Source organism: Cydia fagiglandana, chromosome 10 (assembly GCF_963556715.1).
Source record: "Cydia fagiglandana chromosome 10, ilCydFagi1.1, whole genome shotgun sequence".
In the NCBI taxonomy this organism is placed as follows: Eukaryota; Metazoa; Arthropoda; class Insecta; order Lepidoptera; family Tortricidae; genus Cydia; species Cydia fagiglandana.
The window spans coordinates 1,287,031-1,306,602 of record NC_085941.1 but is presented as its reverse complement, the minus strand read 5'-3'; the positions used below and the strand labels follow the sequence as shown (position 1 = coordinate 1,306,602).

Sequence of the window (19,572 nt, the reverse complement as noted above, 5' to 3'; positions counted from 1 at the left end):
TGAGACTCAATGACATTGGATCAATAAAATGGACACCTGGCATACCATCTTAAGATTCTTAGTAGCGATTGGAAAATACTTTTAATCGTGTATCTTATTATTTCACAATAAATGCCAAAATCAAAGTGCTTTTCCAACAGCTGTGACCATTTTTATACGTGGTGGAGTAGTTTGTTTGTCTTGCGTTTCACCCCAGTGTCAAAACTACTGAGCCTATATTCTGACGAATTTGTTTTCAATTGTTTCGTTTTTGTGTACCACCTTTAAGCGGCTGTCCATAAATTACGTCATCGATTTTTGACCCCCCCCCCCAAAATCATGTTTCAAATGACCCCATTTCCTCTTCATGCTACCGTCATCCGTCGTCCAGACCCCCCCCCCCTAATTTGAAATGACGTAATTTATGAATAGTGTTGGTCAGGCGGTCAGGGTCCCAGATATTACCTACTTAACTGATTTCCAAAAACGAAGGTTCTATAGGTAGGTACAAGTACAAAGCGAAGGCAGTTGGGTTACCTAAAGTTTTCAAATTTCTTTACTTATTTGGTAAGGTACAAATAAAACTAAGTGCTTGTATCGTGTAAATTGTATTTACCTCTTATCATTATGCATAACGTACGTCGTTCGCACATTCGATAAATATTTTTACAAAGGTTACACAGTATTCTGATTACATTGGTCAAAATAATCACCGTTACATTCCCCCGCCCTGCGTCTAGACAGACATGTAAAACTGTTAATCTCCATACAAAATCGCTTGCCCCAACTTGTAGATGTCGCCACTTATGCAACGCCATCTAGTAAGCTCTCTGGGAGTTAAAATAAATAGCATTGCGCTGAAAAGGCCACTAAGTTACGCTATCTGTGGCTTTGTATGGAGATTAAAAAATTATAAACTTGTCTATGGTCTATCAAAGCGGCAACACAGAAAGCTTGGAATGTAAGCAGGGCACGGGCACACGGAGCTACGATGCGATATAATTATGTCGTCAACGAAGCTATGCAAATTATGTTAAATTATATACAATGGAATTCACTAAAAACCTATGATACAATAACCTTAACGTGAAGGTAACTTTATTCTTTGGTAGCGAACTAGCGAGCCACTGGGACTTGGAATATTGTTCGACAGCTCGGTGGAATGTGGACAGGATTTTGACTGCTCTAAAACATACCTTGTCGTCCCACATTGTGTAAATATTATTATTGTTATTTGTATCTTTGTGTATTTGTATATGTGCCTTTTGATCGTTATAAGAAAGAATAGTGTTTTGATATTTTTAGACATTTCGCTCATATCGCACTCTTCTACAAAAAGTCCTAGAAATAACAAAAAAATATACGAAAGGACTATGCGTCAAAATTGCCCCAAAACCAACAGAGTTGAGAGTTAGGTCATTAGATAGGTATTTCTCTGTACTTCATTTCGTTCTATGGGCACCAAGCGGAATTCCAGTGCAGAACTGAGATACTGGTATTTTAGTCAAAATGTCGTCACCCTTATTACCTAGGCAATAGGGTCCACCGCCGGGCGAGCGCGGTAAACCATTCAGTGTGCTACCCTGCAGCAATTAATTAATTTACTTACTTGGACCCTATTGCCTAGGTAATAAGGGTGACGACATTTTGGCTAAAATACCAATATCTCATACAAAGTTGCCCATGGTCCTTTAAAAACAAAGTGACGAGTTAGGTACTTTTTAGAGCCGCCATATTATTCTATTTATTGTTAGCCCGCGACCGTCTGTCGAACGTTGGCACTTTAGGAGGAATCGGAACAGAGGGGTCAATGGACGTTTGACGGAGCCGTTTTTTTTTTTAATTTTCGGCTCTCACGGACGCGAACTACTAACGGCCAGTATACACTGTACACTAACCGCGCTATGCTAAACAGGAAATCAAGCAACGGTTTTAGGAAAACCGTTTCGCATTTCCTACTAACGAACGAGCTTTATACAAAAATGTAGCTACATCGAAAAGCTATACACTAACAAATAACTAAATAACCATTTTGTAAACGTAGTCGCATATAAAACTTTATGTAGTCGTTTAATATATTTCATTGATAATGAAACAATGATGTGTATGTATGATATAGAGACGCGGGCATATCGCTGTCTCGCTCTCGCTACCCCACCCCGACCGCGTTTTACGATACCAGTCAAAAATCTACAAAAATAAAAACTGGCAATATTGTTAAGATGCCAAAATAGCTTTATTTAGTTTTTATTTCGTAGAACTTCAACTAATTTATCTATAATACACGGTCCAGTTATTCGGTATTAGGTTTGCTTCAGTTGACTAGATGCATATCTACACAGAAATTGACAATGAAAAAAAGCGTTGGAAGTAAAATAGAAATAACAATATAGGTAATAAGACTAATGAATTCTGGCAACACCAATATCGAATAACTAAGTACATATTTTAATTACATTTTAATTTATATACATTTCAGTTATTTATATTTCAATGTCCAATTGTTTTAGTCAATTACAATGTTACATGATGCCCAAAGTTAGCCACTTAAATATTTTTGATTACACTATCTGAATACGAAATATTCATAGTATTTTTTTCATGAAATGACTTATACGCCCTTGGTATTTTTGCAAACGGTTTTTTTGGAAGCCTGTTTAGAATTCCAACTTGCCAGAACTAAAAAAAAGATACGATACTTGTCAAAAAAACCGCGGCAAAAATAAGGGTGCGTTCCAAAATGCGTGGCAAAATATTTAGTACATTTCCGCAGTTAGCTACGTTTTAACTTTTTAATATAATTTCCACACTGTGACCACACGTAACACTCACCTAATTTATTAATACTGTTACTCGTTACTCTATACACAGTTATTGGACACCTATTCAAAGTACATAGCAGCCCTTTAATGTTCCTTCACGCTTAAAATAAACTTGTGATTCAGACAACCGTTACATTTACACGAGTTGAGGTATTTCGTAACCAATTAGAAGATACAGCTCCATAATAACTAGTAGTTATAACTTAAAACTTAATAAATAATAAGTCCTAGTTAATAAATAGTAAAGCGGTAAAATATTAAAAATAATCTTGTAAAGTTTGAACACATCCTAGCTAGCTAAGTATTGCTATGTCCGCACGGGCGGCCGTAAACACTATCAAACCATATTTACAATATTCGCTACGAAGATTCAAATTAAAATTGTTTAGCTATACAATTATAATCTTTATTTTATTAACCGTCGATGTTACATAAGCGTAATGAGCGCGCGACACTAAATTAGTTTAAAGTCCAAATTAAAATAAATATAAAAGGTGTCGCGCGCGCAAGACGGTCGTTTGTAAAGGCTTAACAAAATATACCTAATGGCGAGTACACATATTGGGCCAATCTGAGGGACGCAGCTATGCGGTGGAATGAGATAGCAATATCACTTGCTCCCTCTAACGCATAAATGCATCTTAGATTGGCTCAGGTTGGCCCAATATGTGGACTCGGCATAATGCAGCCACGTCCCGCTGTGAAACGACGCCATATTTGTAGATGTACATGAGAATTTTCTGTTTTTCGAAATAAAAAAAGGATTTCAGGAATATTCCTGAACAGGTTCCCAAGATCTCATAATTTCATAGATTTTTGTTTGGACAATAACCCAAGTCATAGCGCCTTGGCAGCTCTGTTTGCAGAGAGGGGATGCGGAAACTAAGTTATGGCGTGGGGCGGCGCGGCTACATAGATGCGGCGGTATCTATCGGACAACGGCGGAATGGCGGAATTACGTTCTCAATCAAGATCTCGGACGTAGAACGGAACACAATAAAAAGCTATCGCCGAAAATCAGAAAATTCTCATTTGCAACAACAAATATGGCGTCGTTCCACAGTGGGTCACTACATGTGTATAATAAAATATAAGAATCTAACACAACTGCATAACACTGTACACAGACTAGTAACCGGGCTTCCCTTCGGGACTACGAAGGACCACAAAATTCATTTTATTTAAGTCTTCTTTATTAGCACGGAGTTAAGTCGACTTTGCAATGCAACTGTGGATACCCTTCGAAACACTGTGCTATTACCGAAAGCTAATTCTATTCAAGGTATCCTTGAATTTAATCTTTTCTTTCTGAACTTCATATTACTCAGAAATGAGAATGAACCTAAACAATTTCAACTTTTGGCATACACAGTAATTTTGTCGACACATTTTTTTTTACATTGACATTGTTGTTTTTACTGGATTACATTACACCAATTAAAAAATAAAACGTCAGTATGACTATCGTAGTAAAGCGCGAATAAAAAAAATATTATTTCGTATAAAAAAATCTAAAATGGATTATATTGCTAAATATAAAATAATACCCAACGTTAAAATTCGTTTAGAAACTTAAAAACAATCAGAATATAAATGTAACCCAGTATAACAATCTCAAATTAATGTGAAGTGAAACCATCACGAAAATATATAAAAAAAAAACAAAATAATATTGTTGACACCTTTATACTGTGGTAACGCAGTTATCACACTGATGCACCGCACGCTCCGGTGTAAGCGAGACACGTATATACCGACGTCCCGCTCGCACACCAATGTGAACCGCCTAATACTATGGATGTACAAACACTCGGAGGCACACATTCAACTACGTAAGCTAGTATATACACACCTCAGCGAGGCACTTGGTACACAGGCCCAGAGAGAGAACAGGAAATATTGACACATTTCAGGTTTCTTAATATAGATGTCGCTACTGTTGCATTTAAAAAACTAGAAGTTTAAGTCTGTATTCTTGTCATATATAAAATTGTAACGCAAACGGTAACATCGTTGGTAAAAAAGCATGAAAGTTACTTTAACACCGTGTAGGTAAACGCTTAATTAGCGTTATAGTCTTAATTACTTACAACGCTTATAAGAGTTATTGGCGTTTAAAGGGTAATTCAATTGATAATGGCAGATTATACTTAGTTAGAAACTTTAAAAAGCATGTTAAATAGTTTCGAACTAAAAATCAGTGCCAATATTTCCCGATTCCCAATCCCATATTTATTAGGCACACCTATTATAAACATGTCCAAATTGTATCTTATTTCTGAGCGAACTCTTATTGACTGCTTTCGTCCAAGCATAAGGTGATGTTAAATGTCTTGACTTTACTACAGTTTCACAAACATATTTACAAGCCAACGTTCCAAAAATATATTTACTCGCCTCTAAGATACAAACAATAAGGTTGTGTAAATATATTTTTGGAACGTTGGCCTGTAAAGATGTCTTGTACTCGACCGTACACTTCACTTGCCAAATGCCCCTTTCAATTTCTTTTTTTTTTATGCCAAGAGATATAGAAGCAACATGGATGTTTGGCAAATACGGGAATGTGATAACCCTAAGTAAAAGAACGTGACTTTGAAGCTGTCTCACTCTAAGGCGTTCACGTCTCTCTTTACCTAATGTTTGGACTACTAGCAGGTTTAACTCTAAGTATATTAGTTTGTGTAACTAATATTTGGCATCAGAGTATGAAAATGTCGGAAACGGTCGTTTGGGCGTCAAACTGGGAATATGATAGTCTAACTATAGGCACATTTAGTTCAATTTGGAACTATATTCTTATATTTAAAAAGTTGAAAATGTTATGTTTGATATATTTAACGGAATACTGAAGAAAGTTAAGTAGTAAAGGAAGTTAAGTATAAAGATGAATATGAATAAATACTAATGATGTAGTATGTTTTATTTTTAGACTATGATTTTCTCTAGTAAGATGCCCACATAACCGGTTTAATATATTTTATTTATTTGTTTTAATATTATAAATATCGGAATAAATGTTAAGTACATAGTAAATCTAACAGTATCAGAGCACTTCTGTATTATATATTATATAATAAAGCATAATGTTGCTACAACTGGTTTAATAGTTATATGTATAACAGTAATGACAACTTTTATTGTAAGTATCAACAACGATGTAAAAGATGGCAACATTCTACAGTAAAAAGTAGTGTAAAAATACGTCATTGAAAGAATTTATGCCTACTTTATTGTTATTCAGAGAAATTTGTACTAGCGTTAAAAATAAATAAACACTATAGTATCGTACACAAATATTCATGAAAGTACTCGTTTTGGAACTAACCCCTATTTTTTTTAATTACTTATTTGATGGTAAGCTAGTTATAACATTCTGCCACATATTATTTGAAATCTATAATGATTTTCGAATACCGAATATTATTTTTACGATTAAATATGTCCTTAAGAGTGATAAAATATGACATTTCAGCTACTATTTTAGCTCTTAAACCGTCTCTTTCACAAATATTGTCGCACACGGAACTATTAAAAACAGTAACTCAAGTCGTATACATTACAAATGTAATTCTAGAGTTGATTTTACTACAGAATGTTACCACTTGATGCCGACGTCTAAAAGCCGGAATAAAAAATCCATAGCTCTATGGAAGATAAAAAACTGTGTATCACTTGCCGTTTGTACCAGTCAAATAAATTAAATTAAAAGTTTATTCACAGTTGGTTTCTGCCGGTAGCTGCCGGTCTCCCGACTGTTTTCGGTGGTTGCCGACATACATCGGCGGTGGCCGACATCAGTCGTCGGCTGTGGCCGACAGTGGTCGGTGGTGGCCGACGCGGGTAGCTGGGGTGCCTAGTTCATGGTGTGGTGTCAGGAGGCGGCCTGGTGGTCGTGGGGCATGCGCGCCGCGCGCTCCGTGCCGGTTTGGAGAAGGTTCGCGAACTCTACTTCGAGAATTTGCCGCGCCTGGAAAACAAATATTATTATAGCAAACTAAAACCCATTTAAGATTTTTAGTACGTTGAACTTAAATATGTACATTGAAGAATTTTTAACTTATTAAACATCTTGGTACACCAAGAGTTAGAAACCGGTAATTATTTCTAAGCTTAGCCGGTTTATAATTTACGTTAAACGTGGTTTGCGACTTTTTTCTGTTATAAATTTTATAGTAGATTAAGATTAATAAATCCAATAAAAAAAAAGAGAACTATGAATCAGATATTTCAAAAATAGTAAAATCAGTTGCCCTACAAAACAAAATAAAATTGCATCATTGCATTGCATGGCATCATATAACATTGCAATGTTATATTATTAAAAATAATTTTAAACTTTACTCTACTAGGTACTCATATTTCGTCTTTTTTAGCATTAGAAAGAACTCGAAAGAAGGTATGCGATCTTAACATGTCTTACTATTACTTATGAAAGCAGAAGAATACAAACTATCGTATTAGATTCATATTTGTTCCATGTTTGCCGTAACTTATTTCTAAAATGGGTTTTTCAATTAACCCTTAATCAAATGGAACACTTTTCATGAGATTTTTGAAAACTAAGAATGGTTTTTAGGTAATTTGGGTGCGTAGATTACGAAAAAATATGTAAAAAGAATTTTAGTGGGGGGTAAAGGGGGGTTTTGCGGTGGGAAATAATTTCCCGTTATCCGTAACGGAATAGCAAAATTTTAATGAAGTGGGAAATAGTTTCCCATTGTCCGATACGGTTACGAACTTTTTACTAGTTAGTAGCTCCCTCCCGGCTTTGCTTGGAATTCAAGTATCCTTTGACGTTATCTTCAAAAATCAAAGAAATAAATAAAATAAAATAGAAAACAAAAACAGACACAGATTTTTTGTGTAACAGGTAAACGGGCATGTATTTTTATTTATGGAAACCAATCAAAATTTAGGTGGAGAACAAACACTGGGAAATAATTTCCCACTTGATAAAACCTACCATTTTTTTTGTAAATCGTACGTTCCGAAACAAACAATGGGAAATAATTACCCACTTACTAAAACCTTAAAAACTTGGCTAAATCATATCGATATCACGATTATTTTCAAGCAAAACACAGGGAAAATAAGTCTAGTTTATGATAGTATTCAGTGTATGCACTTACAAGATTTTATTTCGCACTTAACCTCAAAACACTAAATAAATTGTCGTTATTGCAAAAAAAAATCACAACAACTGACATTGACTTTGACTTATGGTCACAAATGGCCGCCATTAGAAAAGTTTTGCCATTTTTCAAATTCAAAATGTTACTAAGATTTTAAATCTGTATGGTTGGTATCGCTGAGTGCTGCCTTTAAAAAGAAAAAAATATTTCGTAAATTAGAATGAAGTGGGAAATAATTTCCCAATATTTGATTAAGGGTTAAAAGACACATCAAGATTGTTTACCTTATTTCTAATGCTAAAAAGAACTGTAGGTAAACCTGGGTATAATCAGTAGATATTAGGTAGAGCCCATGTGGTCCATTATCATTGTTTTGATAAGCTCTTAGAAGGTCACTGTACCTGCGTGTTCTGCGTGGGTATTTGTAGCGCGAGCGCCATGCTGTTGGCGTCGAAGTTCTCGTCGAGCGCGATCAGCGCGCCGTGCACGCCGCTCTCCACCAGGTTATTGGCGTATTCCTGCAAAACAAATATAAATATAATAATTATAATACGTTACTAGATGTAAAATAAAAATAAAGGACAATCTTAAATATAACGGTCAAGTAACGGTTAACCCTTTGACCGCAAAAGCCGTCAACTGACGCGCGCGGCTACAGCCCAATATCAACCCTCGTGCATTCCCACAAGGTTCACGTCATACTCGTGAACTGGTGCTGTTTGTGGAGACTGGTCTGTTTAAGCTTACCCGAGCTATTATACTTAGTAACTTTATTTTTATTAATTAATTACAGTGACACGCCTCATTCTGCTCTCGTATGTTTCTTTTCTCTTAATGAATAATGAATGTGTTAATTATACAGGATATTGACTCTTGGAGACCCTATACATCTCTAAGGATAATTTGATAAACTATATAAGCTTATAGTTCTGACACCTAGAGACATTTACACCTCTAAATATTATAGATTTTTTTTTTGTGTTTTGTATCTGTATTTTTTATGTAATTCGACATTAAGAGACCATATACATCTCTAAGTAATTGTAATACTTTAGTTTGAATTGTTAGTTGTATTTTATAAAATCGTTGATGTCTTGTTATTATTTTTGCTTGTATGTAAAATCAATTTAGACATGTAAAAGTGCCCTTGTGGCCTATTTGTTGAATAAATGTTGATGTTTGATGTTCGGTGTTCACGATGACGCGCACGATAGATGGCGTCCAATAGGTTGAATATAACGATCAAGTCGAATGGTTAGTGTTTTATCAGCCTCCCGACCTTGAGGTTGACGGCGAGCAGCCAGCGCTGCAGGCGCTCGTTGCTCCACACGAGCACGTCGCGCGCGCAGTGCTCGGCCGCGCGCCGCCGCTCCTCCAGCGCGCGCACGCTGTAGCCCACGCGCTTCAGGCACGCCACGCCGAAGTGTAGGGATGTTCTGAAATGTAAAAATTAAAATTATATACCTACATAGTATATAGGTACCGAGAAAAAATATCTATCACGAACGATCAGGACCGAAACCGGTAACTACCCTCATAGAAAAACCGGTTTTGTAATCTATCGTGACCGGTTTGAAACTTTCGTTAATAACAAATCGAAAATAGTCAAAACCGGTTTCGACCCTTGCAAGTAATAAACGGACTAGAAATAAATTTATCACGGTAAACATATATGTATGTATTATTCAGTTTTATTTCATCTAATTTGAAGAAAAGAAAATTTAAACAACAGATTCATTAAAACATTTTTTACATTACACAGTCAATAGAACATGATGTTCAAAAGCTAAGATTATTTTGCGTAAATCTGTATTTTTACGCCACTGCTATAAAATTGTATATGCTAACTAATTAATTAAGTCACTCGGGTTTACCTATGGAAGCTGTCGACCATTTTGAGCTGCGTGCGGAGGTCCCGCTTGGTGAGGTGTTCCAGCATCCTCGCGTCCACCAGACACTCCATGAACGTCGTGCGGTATTGAGGTAATCCTGCAACACAAGAGTTATACTTTAATAAGTCCGTTATACGTTTTTGTCTTGATGAACAGAGAACAAACCGTTTTCGGCACTCTTAGTGCTTCAAAATGGAGAGCTATGGTCTCCAAAATATGTGAATGTGACGCGTAGTGACTAGAAATCGTAAAATGATTAAACTTAACAGGAATTCTTATGGTGATGATGTAGCCTATTTTGCCCCATCGTACTAGGATATTGAAGAATTAAATTTAAATGAGGATCAAATAACTCCTTGGGTAAATGGACTGGAGTCAGGGCGAGGGGCAAAAATAATAATCGGGTTACAAGCGAGAGGTCGCTTGGACAGTCAAAAAACGAGCGTTATACAGCGTTTATACTGATTGTGAGAATTACCGGTTTTTATGGTTCTAAACCGGTTTATCACCAAAGGTTTACCTAATGACGGCAGCCATACGTTGCCAATCCACTCATGGTTCATATCTCCGAAGGCCAGGGCCGCACATGCCGTCCCTCTCGGCGCTGACGGTGACGTCAAAGACACCATCTCTTGAATTGCCAGTCGTAGTTTGAGCCGGTGTAGGGGATTACTGATGCCTGAAATCACAAAATAGCAGTTACTTTGAAATTGCCAAGAAAATGGAAATAAAATAACCGTTTAGTTCCGCATTCGTATTGAATTTTCAAACGCATTGTGTCAATATATATGTAATGTCTTTTTTGTTTCAGCGGTTGTTATTAAACCCAATTCGTACACCAATTTTAAAATGATAAAATCCAGCCTTTCTTATATTCTCGTAATAATTAAAAACTCTTACCAATTTCTCTTTGTATCTCCTGATCAGACAGAGCCGACATGATGGCTCCGCTCTTGACGTTAGCGCGGCACGCGGCCACATACCAGGCCGGCATGCCCACCCATAGCTCGAGCCACGCGACCACGGTTGGCCCGTTCCATAGCGCGAAGGGTGTGCCTGCGCGCATAGCTTCGCCTAGTAATTCGTGTCGGTAGTCGCGGTCTCTGCAAAAGAAGAACATTGTTTGAAATTTCATTGAAACACATGTTGATGAAACACAAACACATTTTTTTCGGGTCAGCGTCAGTTCAGAGCCAAAAAAGTACATCCTCGGCACCTCAGGTCAAGAACAAAACTATACGTATCTAAAAAGCGGTAGCGCGTTAAAAAAAATGCCTGTTAGGACGGTCGGAGCTAATTTGGCCTCCTTTTTCATTGATACCTATAGATGCTCAGCTCCCTTAAGGCAGGCAAACCAGTGGAAATCTAGCTACATAGACGACCCGCTACTGCTATGTAATAGGTAGTAATGTTTTGATGATTGTGGTCTCCTGTAGATGAAGTCATTTCTCCAGTGCCGGAGCGACACCTCCAGATTCAATTATCTCATATAATTCGAGGCTATACTTACTTGCCCTTATTGCGAGCGTAATCTTGTACGAGAGGCGCGGGAGCTGCCTCCGGCGCGTCGTCGGCTAGCGACGATAATCCTAACGATGATGCGGACGACAGCGATCGCGGTTGGCCGCCTTGCTGCATCTATACAAAGAAAAAGAAAACTTTGTTCAGCTATTAAACAATGTCAGGCAAATGCAGTGCCCGGGTTAACTTCTTGAACAAGTCTCCTTTGACAAGTTTAGGCCGAAGGGAAGGGTGCCATGTTCATACAAATCCGACCTGTGTGTATGATACGTAAAGGTATCTGATATCTATACTGGGAATACGTAAAGGTTGGAAATCGTAATAGTCTGTAAAGTGCCAAGCTATAGGTATGTCTTATTGCAATCCTGAAGGGTGTAGCAGAGAGACTACAACTTAAAGCCACAAAATAAGCTTGATTAGGTTTTAATGCGTAAACAACCTAAATTAGAAACCGGTTTAATTGTATGAAAAGGTTACCGGTTCCAGCCCTTGCCTACTTGATGCCCTGTTTCTTATAAGGAAGCTTAGAACACGACTAAGATCTGCGCATGGACTATTTTAACCCTAAGTAAAGACAAGGACAAATAGAAAAACTCACCGGCATCCCAGCCTTCTCCTTTTTGCTAAAGAACCTCCCCAACGAACTCTTTATACCGCGTTTCTTCTGCTGATGCATCGACGCTATAGAAACAGCCGAGGCCGCGGCCGCAACCCCTCGAGGGAGGCCGGGCGAGGCGCCGCCCCACGCCGTGAGGCCGCCGAGGGACTCTTGACTCGAGCTGCTGGGAACACTGACATTTAGTGGCCTGGAAATATAAAAGGAATTTACTAATTTGGTGTCGTGACTGTGTAGTGAGAAAAGATGAAAAGTATAAGCTGAAGATGTGTCCACAACTAGCAAATATACCGTGAATGCTCATATGCCGCACGCGAACCGTAACGCTAATACTCCTAAAGCTAATACTTTCATAAAACCATTACAGGCCTTTCCGTCTATGCAGACGATTTATGCATTGCTGTTTAGACAACGGGTTTGGTGACTGTGGAGGCCGATGCGTGAGAGAATATACAAATACATATCGATCTACGTCATGTATTATTTGATAACTTATTAGCATGTGAGCTCACTAGCGCCACCTTACAAGAACGACTGGTATTTAGTATTGTTCTTATGACATCTATGAAATGAGCTGGCTTACAACTAAATAATACTTCGCAACAAGCTTAAAATATGTGACCAAGCTCTAATGTTTTAAGTTGATAGACTTGATATTTATGAGCAAAGTGAAATAGTCTTTTTTGTTTTTGGTCTGTAATTTACTGGCCTACAATTTAACAAAATGGAATCACTAAGGTACCAATAGCCTCTACAACAGGAAGGGGTCACACCTTATCCATTAAATTGAACATACCCATCCATTGATGCACTTTTTAGTGTTGATACGCGGAAATAATTACACTTCTTAGTAATTCCATTTTATTTAACTTGTTATATAAAATTTGCATTGATGAAACAATATAATTTTCATTTGAAAATTCCTAACCAATTTCTTAAAGGAAAAATACAAAAATAATTATTAGTAAATATAGATACTTTTTTCTAAGTTCTAGATTTTTTTATCGAGATTGTCTATGGCTAATCTTTATTGATTAATTATAAAAATAATACATATAATCTTTAAGAACTTTCAAAGACAGCTAATTCAAACTTGTCCAGTAATTATTTATTGTATTATTTTTTTAAACCCAAACGATAAACAATTAACCGGTTTATTGAAATAACCGGTTTATAGTAATTATATTTAAATTGGCACTATACGTCAAAAGCATCAACATTAAACATATTAAATATAACTCGCAGATTTTACTAGACTGGGATGATAAAACAAATAATTATCCAATATCCTATAAACATTTGACTTGACACATATTTTATGAGGCACGTAGCTGAACAACGTGTCCGGACAGTCGCAGAGGGCGCTAGCGAGCTGACTGTCCGACCGACTCGGTCGGGCCAGATTCGGTCGGACCAGATTTGGTCGGGTCGAAATTGGTCGGGTCGGTTTGGGAACGATGGTGCACCTGTGTATTGGGATCCGCGTCATAGATCCTGACATTATTGAAGTCCTGGCGGCGTGCGAGATAAAACATGTTATGAATACGAGGTTTCACTTAGTAAATACAGTAAAACAAGCAATAAAAAGGAATAGGTACACATTGATACAAAGGAAAAATCTGATCGCCAACAAATACACAATTTTACACCGTAAGTGAAACGAGTCATTTGATTACTGTTGCAATCTTTATTACATACAACAAAACAACACAATTTTTAGGACGAAAACATTAAGTACAACAAATGACAATATTATTGTAATGTCAATCTGTGTAATTCGGACGGGCTAGTCAAATGTTAACTTACGGAGACACTTACTGATCTACTATTATCTTTCTTTTTATAATTGTAACCATATTTCTTATAGATATCCACCACCTAACCGACAGTACTCACGAGTCATACGGCGCGGGATAATGCGTCCTCAGTCGGTCCCGCTCCGCGTGCAGCGCGCGCGCCGCCCGCTCGAGCCGCAGCGAGCGCGCCGTCAGCGGCGACTCGGCGCCTTCTGCCGCCACGCCGTCCTCGCACAACTGTAACTGTTGAGCGTGTTATTATTGCAACATAATAATTGTAATTGTTGTAAAATATTAACGGTATCGTCTTGGGTCGTCCCATTCGTTTTTCGTCAAGTTCTTAAATTAGTCCCATTCTGCTTTCGTCACTCATGCTACATTGAAAGCCACCGACGATTCGACGAATGTAGCATGAGTGACGAAAGCAGAATAGGACTAATTTAAGAACTTGACGAAAACCGAATGGGACGACCCAAGACGATACCATATTAACTGCTGCTACAGAATCCTTATATAAGTATTCCAGATTCATTTCAAGATGAGATCTACCTAGTTTCTTTGTTTTTAAAATAATATGCAACCATAAGACGAACTGTCGAGCATAAATGTGAAAAATATAAATGAACAGCAGAGATATTTATGTCATTCTAACATTAGTTCAATAGTTTTCAGATGCGATCTGATGTAGTTTCATTTCTATGATTAGAATAGCAACCTTGAGATAAACTGTCGCACTAAAACGTGAAAAACATTGACGACTAACATCCTGAGTTCCTGAGCAAGGCAAGTGGGCAGTAGCTAGGGGGATAAGCAAAGAGGCATGATTAAAGGCACTATGTTACCGATGGGTTTTCATCACAAGAAAGAATTCAAAATAAAAGGGGGCTGGGATAAGTTCTGTTGACTAAATAATACTGACATATTTATGTTTACGTGGCTAATACAGGATTACCACTAACAGTACTAATGTTCTAAAAATGGAAAGAGATTACAGACATAGAATGAAGAAATATGAAGAGTGAAGACTATGTTTCAAAAGGTTACATGCGGAAAATATATTATTTAAGGAATATTCAAATATGCTCTCGCTACACCCATATAACCATTCCAGTCGCAGAATCATCAAAGTGGTAACTAAATGTCAGATGTGTCGTAACAGAGTCCACACAATGTGTCTAGAATTGTTTCGAAACAAAGTGTCGTCGCCGTGTGTACACTTTTCCGTAACAAGGTGTCGACACATTTGTGTGCACTTTGCGTGCGGTTTGCGACTAAATCTGACAGAAAATTTGTGACAGCAAATGTCAATATAAAATACCTCTTGAAAACCAAGGTTTGTCAAACTACTATTAGTGTCTCGTGTGCTCGTAAGTAATTCTAGTAAGTCATCATGGGCGATGCAAATGAAAACCATATAAACACCCAACACCCGTCAACCTTTTACAGAAAAGTTTTTAAAGAAATGCAATAAGCTACTTAGGTCAGCCAACGAATGCTCCAAAACGTTGTAGAGGGAAATGCTCGGAACACAATTTTTGACTCTGTAACTTGGTTTGGACAAGTTAGGAGGTGAACATATCAAAAGTCCCCGGCCGTAGCCCTTGAGCAGGGGGAAGAGAGGGGGCTTTGATGGTCCCATTTTCCGGTTTTTCGATTATATCTCGGAAACTATGCATCTTAGCGACATGGCCACTTATACAAAATGAAAGTTAATTTAATTTGTTACAAGTTTATTCAGTCAATTTTTTCGATATGTTGAATAGTTTTTGAGATATCCGCTCTTGAAAGTTTATTTAGGGCTCTCAATATTATCTTGATATATCTACATCAGTGAAGGTGCTAGGCCGTGTATGGTATCGTTTTCGTATAAATCTGGGTTGCTGAATCCATTTAAGGTATCACATTGACACCATTCCACAAAATTAAAAAAAATCTTTTTAGGGTTCCGTACCTCAAAAGCAAAAAACGGAATCCTTATAGGATCACTCGTGCGTCTGTATGTCTGTCCGTCTGAATACACAAAATAGTTCTTTACCTATAGATGACAGGAAAACCTATTAGAAATGTGCAGTTAAGCGCGCGTCGGACTTAATGTACGGAACCCTTAATACGCTCGTCCGACTCGCACTTGGCCGGTTTTTTTTAAACTCCTCTTGACGCTTAACCGCTGAACCGATTTCGTTGAAATTTGGTATAGAAATAGTTTGCGTCCCGGAACAGGACATAGGATAGATCTTATAACCAAGCAACCTTTTGAAGGTGTGAAAAGTGGCGTGGAAATTTGTACGGGAAATCAATAACCGCTGAACCGATTTATATTAAATTTGGGATGGTCTACATCTTTGATTTAGTTAAAAATGATAAAAAAACATGACTTCAAACCTAAACTTAAACAGTATTAACTTCAAGAAGTCAATTCTGAATTCCCCCCTACACCTCATTCACACCTTTAAAGGATGATTTTTGAGATAACTTTTTATGTCCTGTCTCGGGACTCAAAATATATGTGTACTAAATTTAAATTAAAACTGTTCAGCAGTTTAAGCGTGAAGAGGAGTTTAAAAGAAAGTAAGTTTATATGTTTTTACTTTGGAATGGTGTCAATGTGATACCATAACTAAATTTGGTACTGCGCATTTATACGAAAACGATACCAAACATGGCCTCGTAGCTTTACTGTTGTAGAAGTCAAAATAAAATTGAGAGCCCTAAATTCTTATTACTTGACCAAACTTGTGTAGAAGGAAAAGGAAAAATAAAAGTCTTCGGCAGGAATATAAACACAAATATATTTTTTTTTTTTTGCGTTACTATTTCAATCATCAAATATAAACATACCTTGATTATATTATTCTAGTGAGATCCTCATAGATAAACAAAAACATTTACTTAAAAAATTACAAGGTCGAAATGTCACGGAACTTGTGAGAGTAATATGTGAAAAATAAAAACTTTTATGACAAAAAAATCTGGACACAATTTAAGAAGCATCCAATTGCGTCGAGGAATCATCTGTATTTTTGCTTGTTTCATTACCTCCTCGCTTCTTTTTTTGTCCTTTGTATTCTGTAGCAATTTGTTAGATCTGAAAATAAAGATAACTTGCGTCGTCACGGATGTCGATTTATAGGTTTTAGGGAGTGCAGAATTCGAAAACTATGATCATTTTATATTCCAAGATGGCGGCTACGTATTTTGTCATAAAAGTCGTCATGGATATCGTTTTATAGGTTTTAGGGAGTGCAGAATTCGAAAATGATGACCATTTTGGATTCCAAGATGTCTGCCGTGCACTTTGTCATATAAGCCGTCATAGATGTTGATTTATAGGTGTTAGGAAAAGCAGATTTCGAAAATGATGACCATGACCAACAAAACGACATCCATATCGACTTTTAACATAGTGCATGGCCGCCATCTTGGATTCCAAAATAGTTATTATTTTCGAAATCTGCGCTCCCTAAAACCTATAAAACGACATCCATGACGACTTTTATGACATAGTGCATGGCCGCCATCTTGGAATCCAAAATGGTCATCGTTTTCGAAATCTGCGCCCCCTAAAACCTATAAAACGACACCCATGACGACTTATATGACATAGTGCATGGCCACCATTTTGGAATCCAAAATGGTCATCATTTTCTAAATCTGCGCCCCCAAAACCTATAAAACGACACCCATGACGACTTATATGACATAGTGCATGGCCACCATTTTGGAATCCAAAATGGTCATCATTTTCTAAATCTGCGCCCCCCAAAACCTATAAAACGACACCCATGACGACTTTTATGACATAGTGCATGGCCGCCATTTTGGATTCCAAAATGGCCATCATTTTCGAAATCTGCGTCCCCTAAAACCTATAAAACGACATCCATGACGACTTTTATGACATAGTGCATGGCCGCCATCTTGGAATCCAAAATGGTCATCGTTTTCGAAATCTGCGCCCCCTAAATCCTATAAAACGACACCCATGACGACTTATATGACATAGTGCATGGCCACCATTTTGGAATCCAAAATGGTCATCATTTTCTAAATCTGCGCCCCCCAAAACCTATAAAACGACACCCATGACGACTTTTATGGCATAGTGCATGGCCGCCATTTTGGATTCCAAAATGGTCATCATTTTCAAAATTGGAGCCCCCCAAAACCTATAAAACGACATTCATGACGACTTTTATGACATAGTGCATGGCCGCCATTTTGGATTCCAAAATGGTCATCATTTTCGAAATCTGCGCCCCCCAAAACCTATAAAACGACACCCATGACGACTTTTATGACATAGTGCATGGCCGCCATTCTGGATTACAAAATGGTCATCATTTTCTAAATCGGGGCCCCCTAAAACCCATAAAACGACATCCATGACGAATTTTATGACATAGTGCATGGCCGCCATTTTGGAATCGAAAATGGTTATCATTTTCGAAATCTGCGCCCCCCAAAACCTATAAAACGACACCCATGACGACTTTTATGACATAGTGCATGGCCGCCATTCTGGATTCCAAAATGGTCATCATTTTCTAAATCTGCGCCCCCCAAAACCTATAAAACGACACCCATGACGACTTTTATGACATAGTGCATGGCCGCCATTCTGGATTCCAAAATGGTCATCATTTTCTAAATCTGCGCCCCCCAAAACCTATAAAACGACACCCATGACGACTTTTATGACATAGTGCATGGCCGCCATTTTGGATTCCAAAATGGTCATCATTTTCAAAATTGGAGCCCCCCAAAACCTATAAAACGACATTCATGACGACTTTTATGACATAGTGCATGGCCGCCATTTTGGATTCCAAAATGGTCATCATTTTCGAAATCTGCGCCCCCCAAAACCTATAAAACGACACCCATGACGACTTTTATGACATAGTGCATGGCCGCCATTCTGGATTACAAAATGGTCATCATTTTCTAAATCGGGGCCCCCTAAAACCCATAAAACGACATCCATGACGAATTTTATGACATAGTGCATGGCCGCCATTTTGGAATCGAAAATGGTTATCATTTTCGAAATCTGCGCCCCCCAAAACCTATAAAACGACACCCATGAGGACTTTTATGACATAGTGCATGGCCGCCATTCTGGATTCCAAAATGGTCATCATTTTCTAAATCTGCGCCCCCCAAAACCTATAAAACGACACCCATGACGACTTTTATGACATAGTGCATGGCCGCCATTCTGGATTCCAAAATGGTCATCATTTTCTAAATCTGCGCCCCCCAAAACCTATAAAACGACATCCATGACGACTTTTATGACATAGTGCATGGCCACCATTTTGGAATCCAAAATGGTCATCATTTTCTAAATCTGCGCCCCCCAAAACCTATAAAACGACACCCATGACGACTTTTATGACATAGTGCATGGCCGCCATTTTGGATTCCAAAATGGCCATCATTTTCGAAATCTGCGTCCCCTAAAACCTATAAAACGACATCCATGACGACTTTTATGACATAGTGCATGGCCGCCATCTTGGAATCCAAAATGGTCATCGTTTTCTAAATCTGCGCCCCCCAAAACCTATAAAACGACACCCATGACGACTTTTATGACATAGTGCATGGCCGCCATTCTGGATTCCAAAATGGTCATCATTTTCTAAATCTGCGCCCCCCAAAACCTATAAAACGACATCCATGACGACTTTTATGACATAGTGCATGGCCACCATTTTGGAATCCAAAATGGTCATCATTTTCTAAATCTGCGCCCCCCAAAACCTATAAAACGACACCCATGACGACTTTTATGACATAGTGCATGGC

The 19,572-nt window shown here is 37.9% G+C and overlaps 2 protein-coding genes across 9 annotated transcripts in view; both read right to left on the bottom strand.

Moving 5' to 3' along the window:
* LOC134668133 (thymosin beta) overlaps nt 1-2,228 on the bottom strand; it is a 113,217-nt gene extending 110,989 nt beyond the window's left edge. Inside the window, exon 1 of the mRNA XM_063525642.1 lies at nt 2,218-2,228. The gene's annotated coding sequence lies outside the window, so the exon portion shown is untranslated. The remainder of the gene's footprint in view (nt 1-2,217) is intronic.
* A 3,488-nt stretch (nt 2,229-5,716) lies between these two features.
* Nucleotides 5,717-19,572, bottom strand: part of LOC134668068 (liprin-alpha-1) — a 209,098-nt gene continuing 195,242 nt past the window's right edge. For 5 of the 8 annotated variants that reach the window (XM_063525529.1, XM_063525530.1, XM_063525532.1 and 2 more), the window contains 10 exons: nt 13,862-14,004; nt 13,432-13,476; nt 11,948-12,128; nt 11,339-11,466; nt 10,729-10,931; nt 10,349-10,507; nt 9,811-9,925; nt 9,216-9,372; nt 8,338-8,454; nt 5,717-6,771 (listed from right to left, as the gene is read on the bottom strand). In XM_063525529.1, coding sequence (XP_063381599.1) covers nt 6,676-6,771; nt 8,338-8,454; nt 9,216-9,372; nt 9,811-9,925; nt 10,349-10,507; nt 10,729-10,931; nt 11,339-11,466; nt 11,948-12,128; nt 13,432-13,476; nt 13,862-14,004 — 1,344 coding nt within the window. In that variant the 3' untranslated portion in view covers nt 5,717-6,675. Of the gene's footprint in view, nt 6,772-8,337; nt 8,455-9,215; nt 9,373-9,810; nt 9,926-10,348; nt 10,508-10,728; nt 10,932-11,338; nt 11,467-11,947; nt 12,156-13,431; nt 13,477-13,861; nt 14,005-19,572 lie in introns of all 8 variants that reach the window. The other 3 variants (XM_063525531.1, XM_063525533.1, XM_063525534.1) reach the window with 2 other exon arrangements.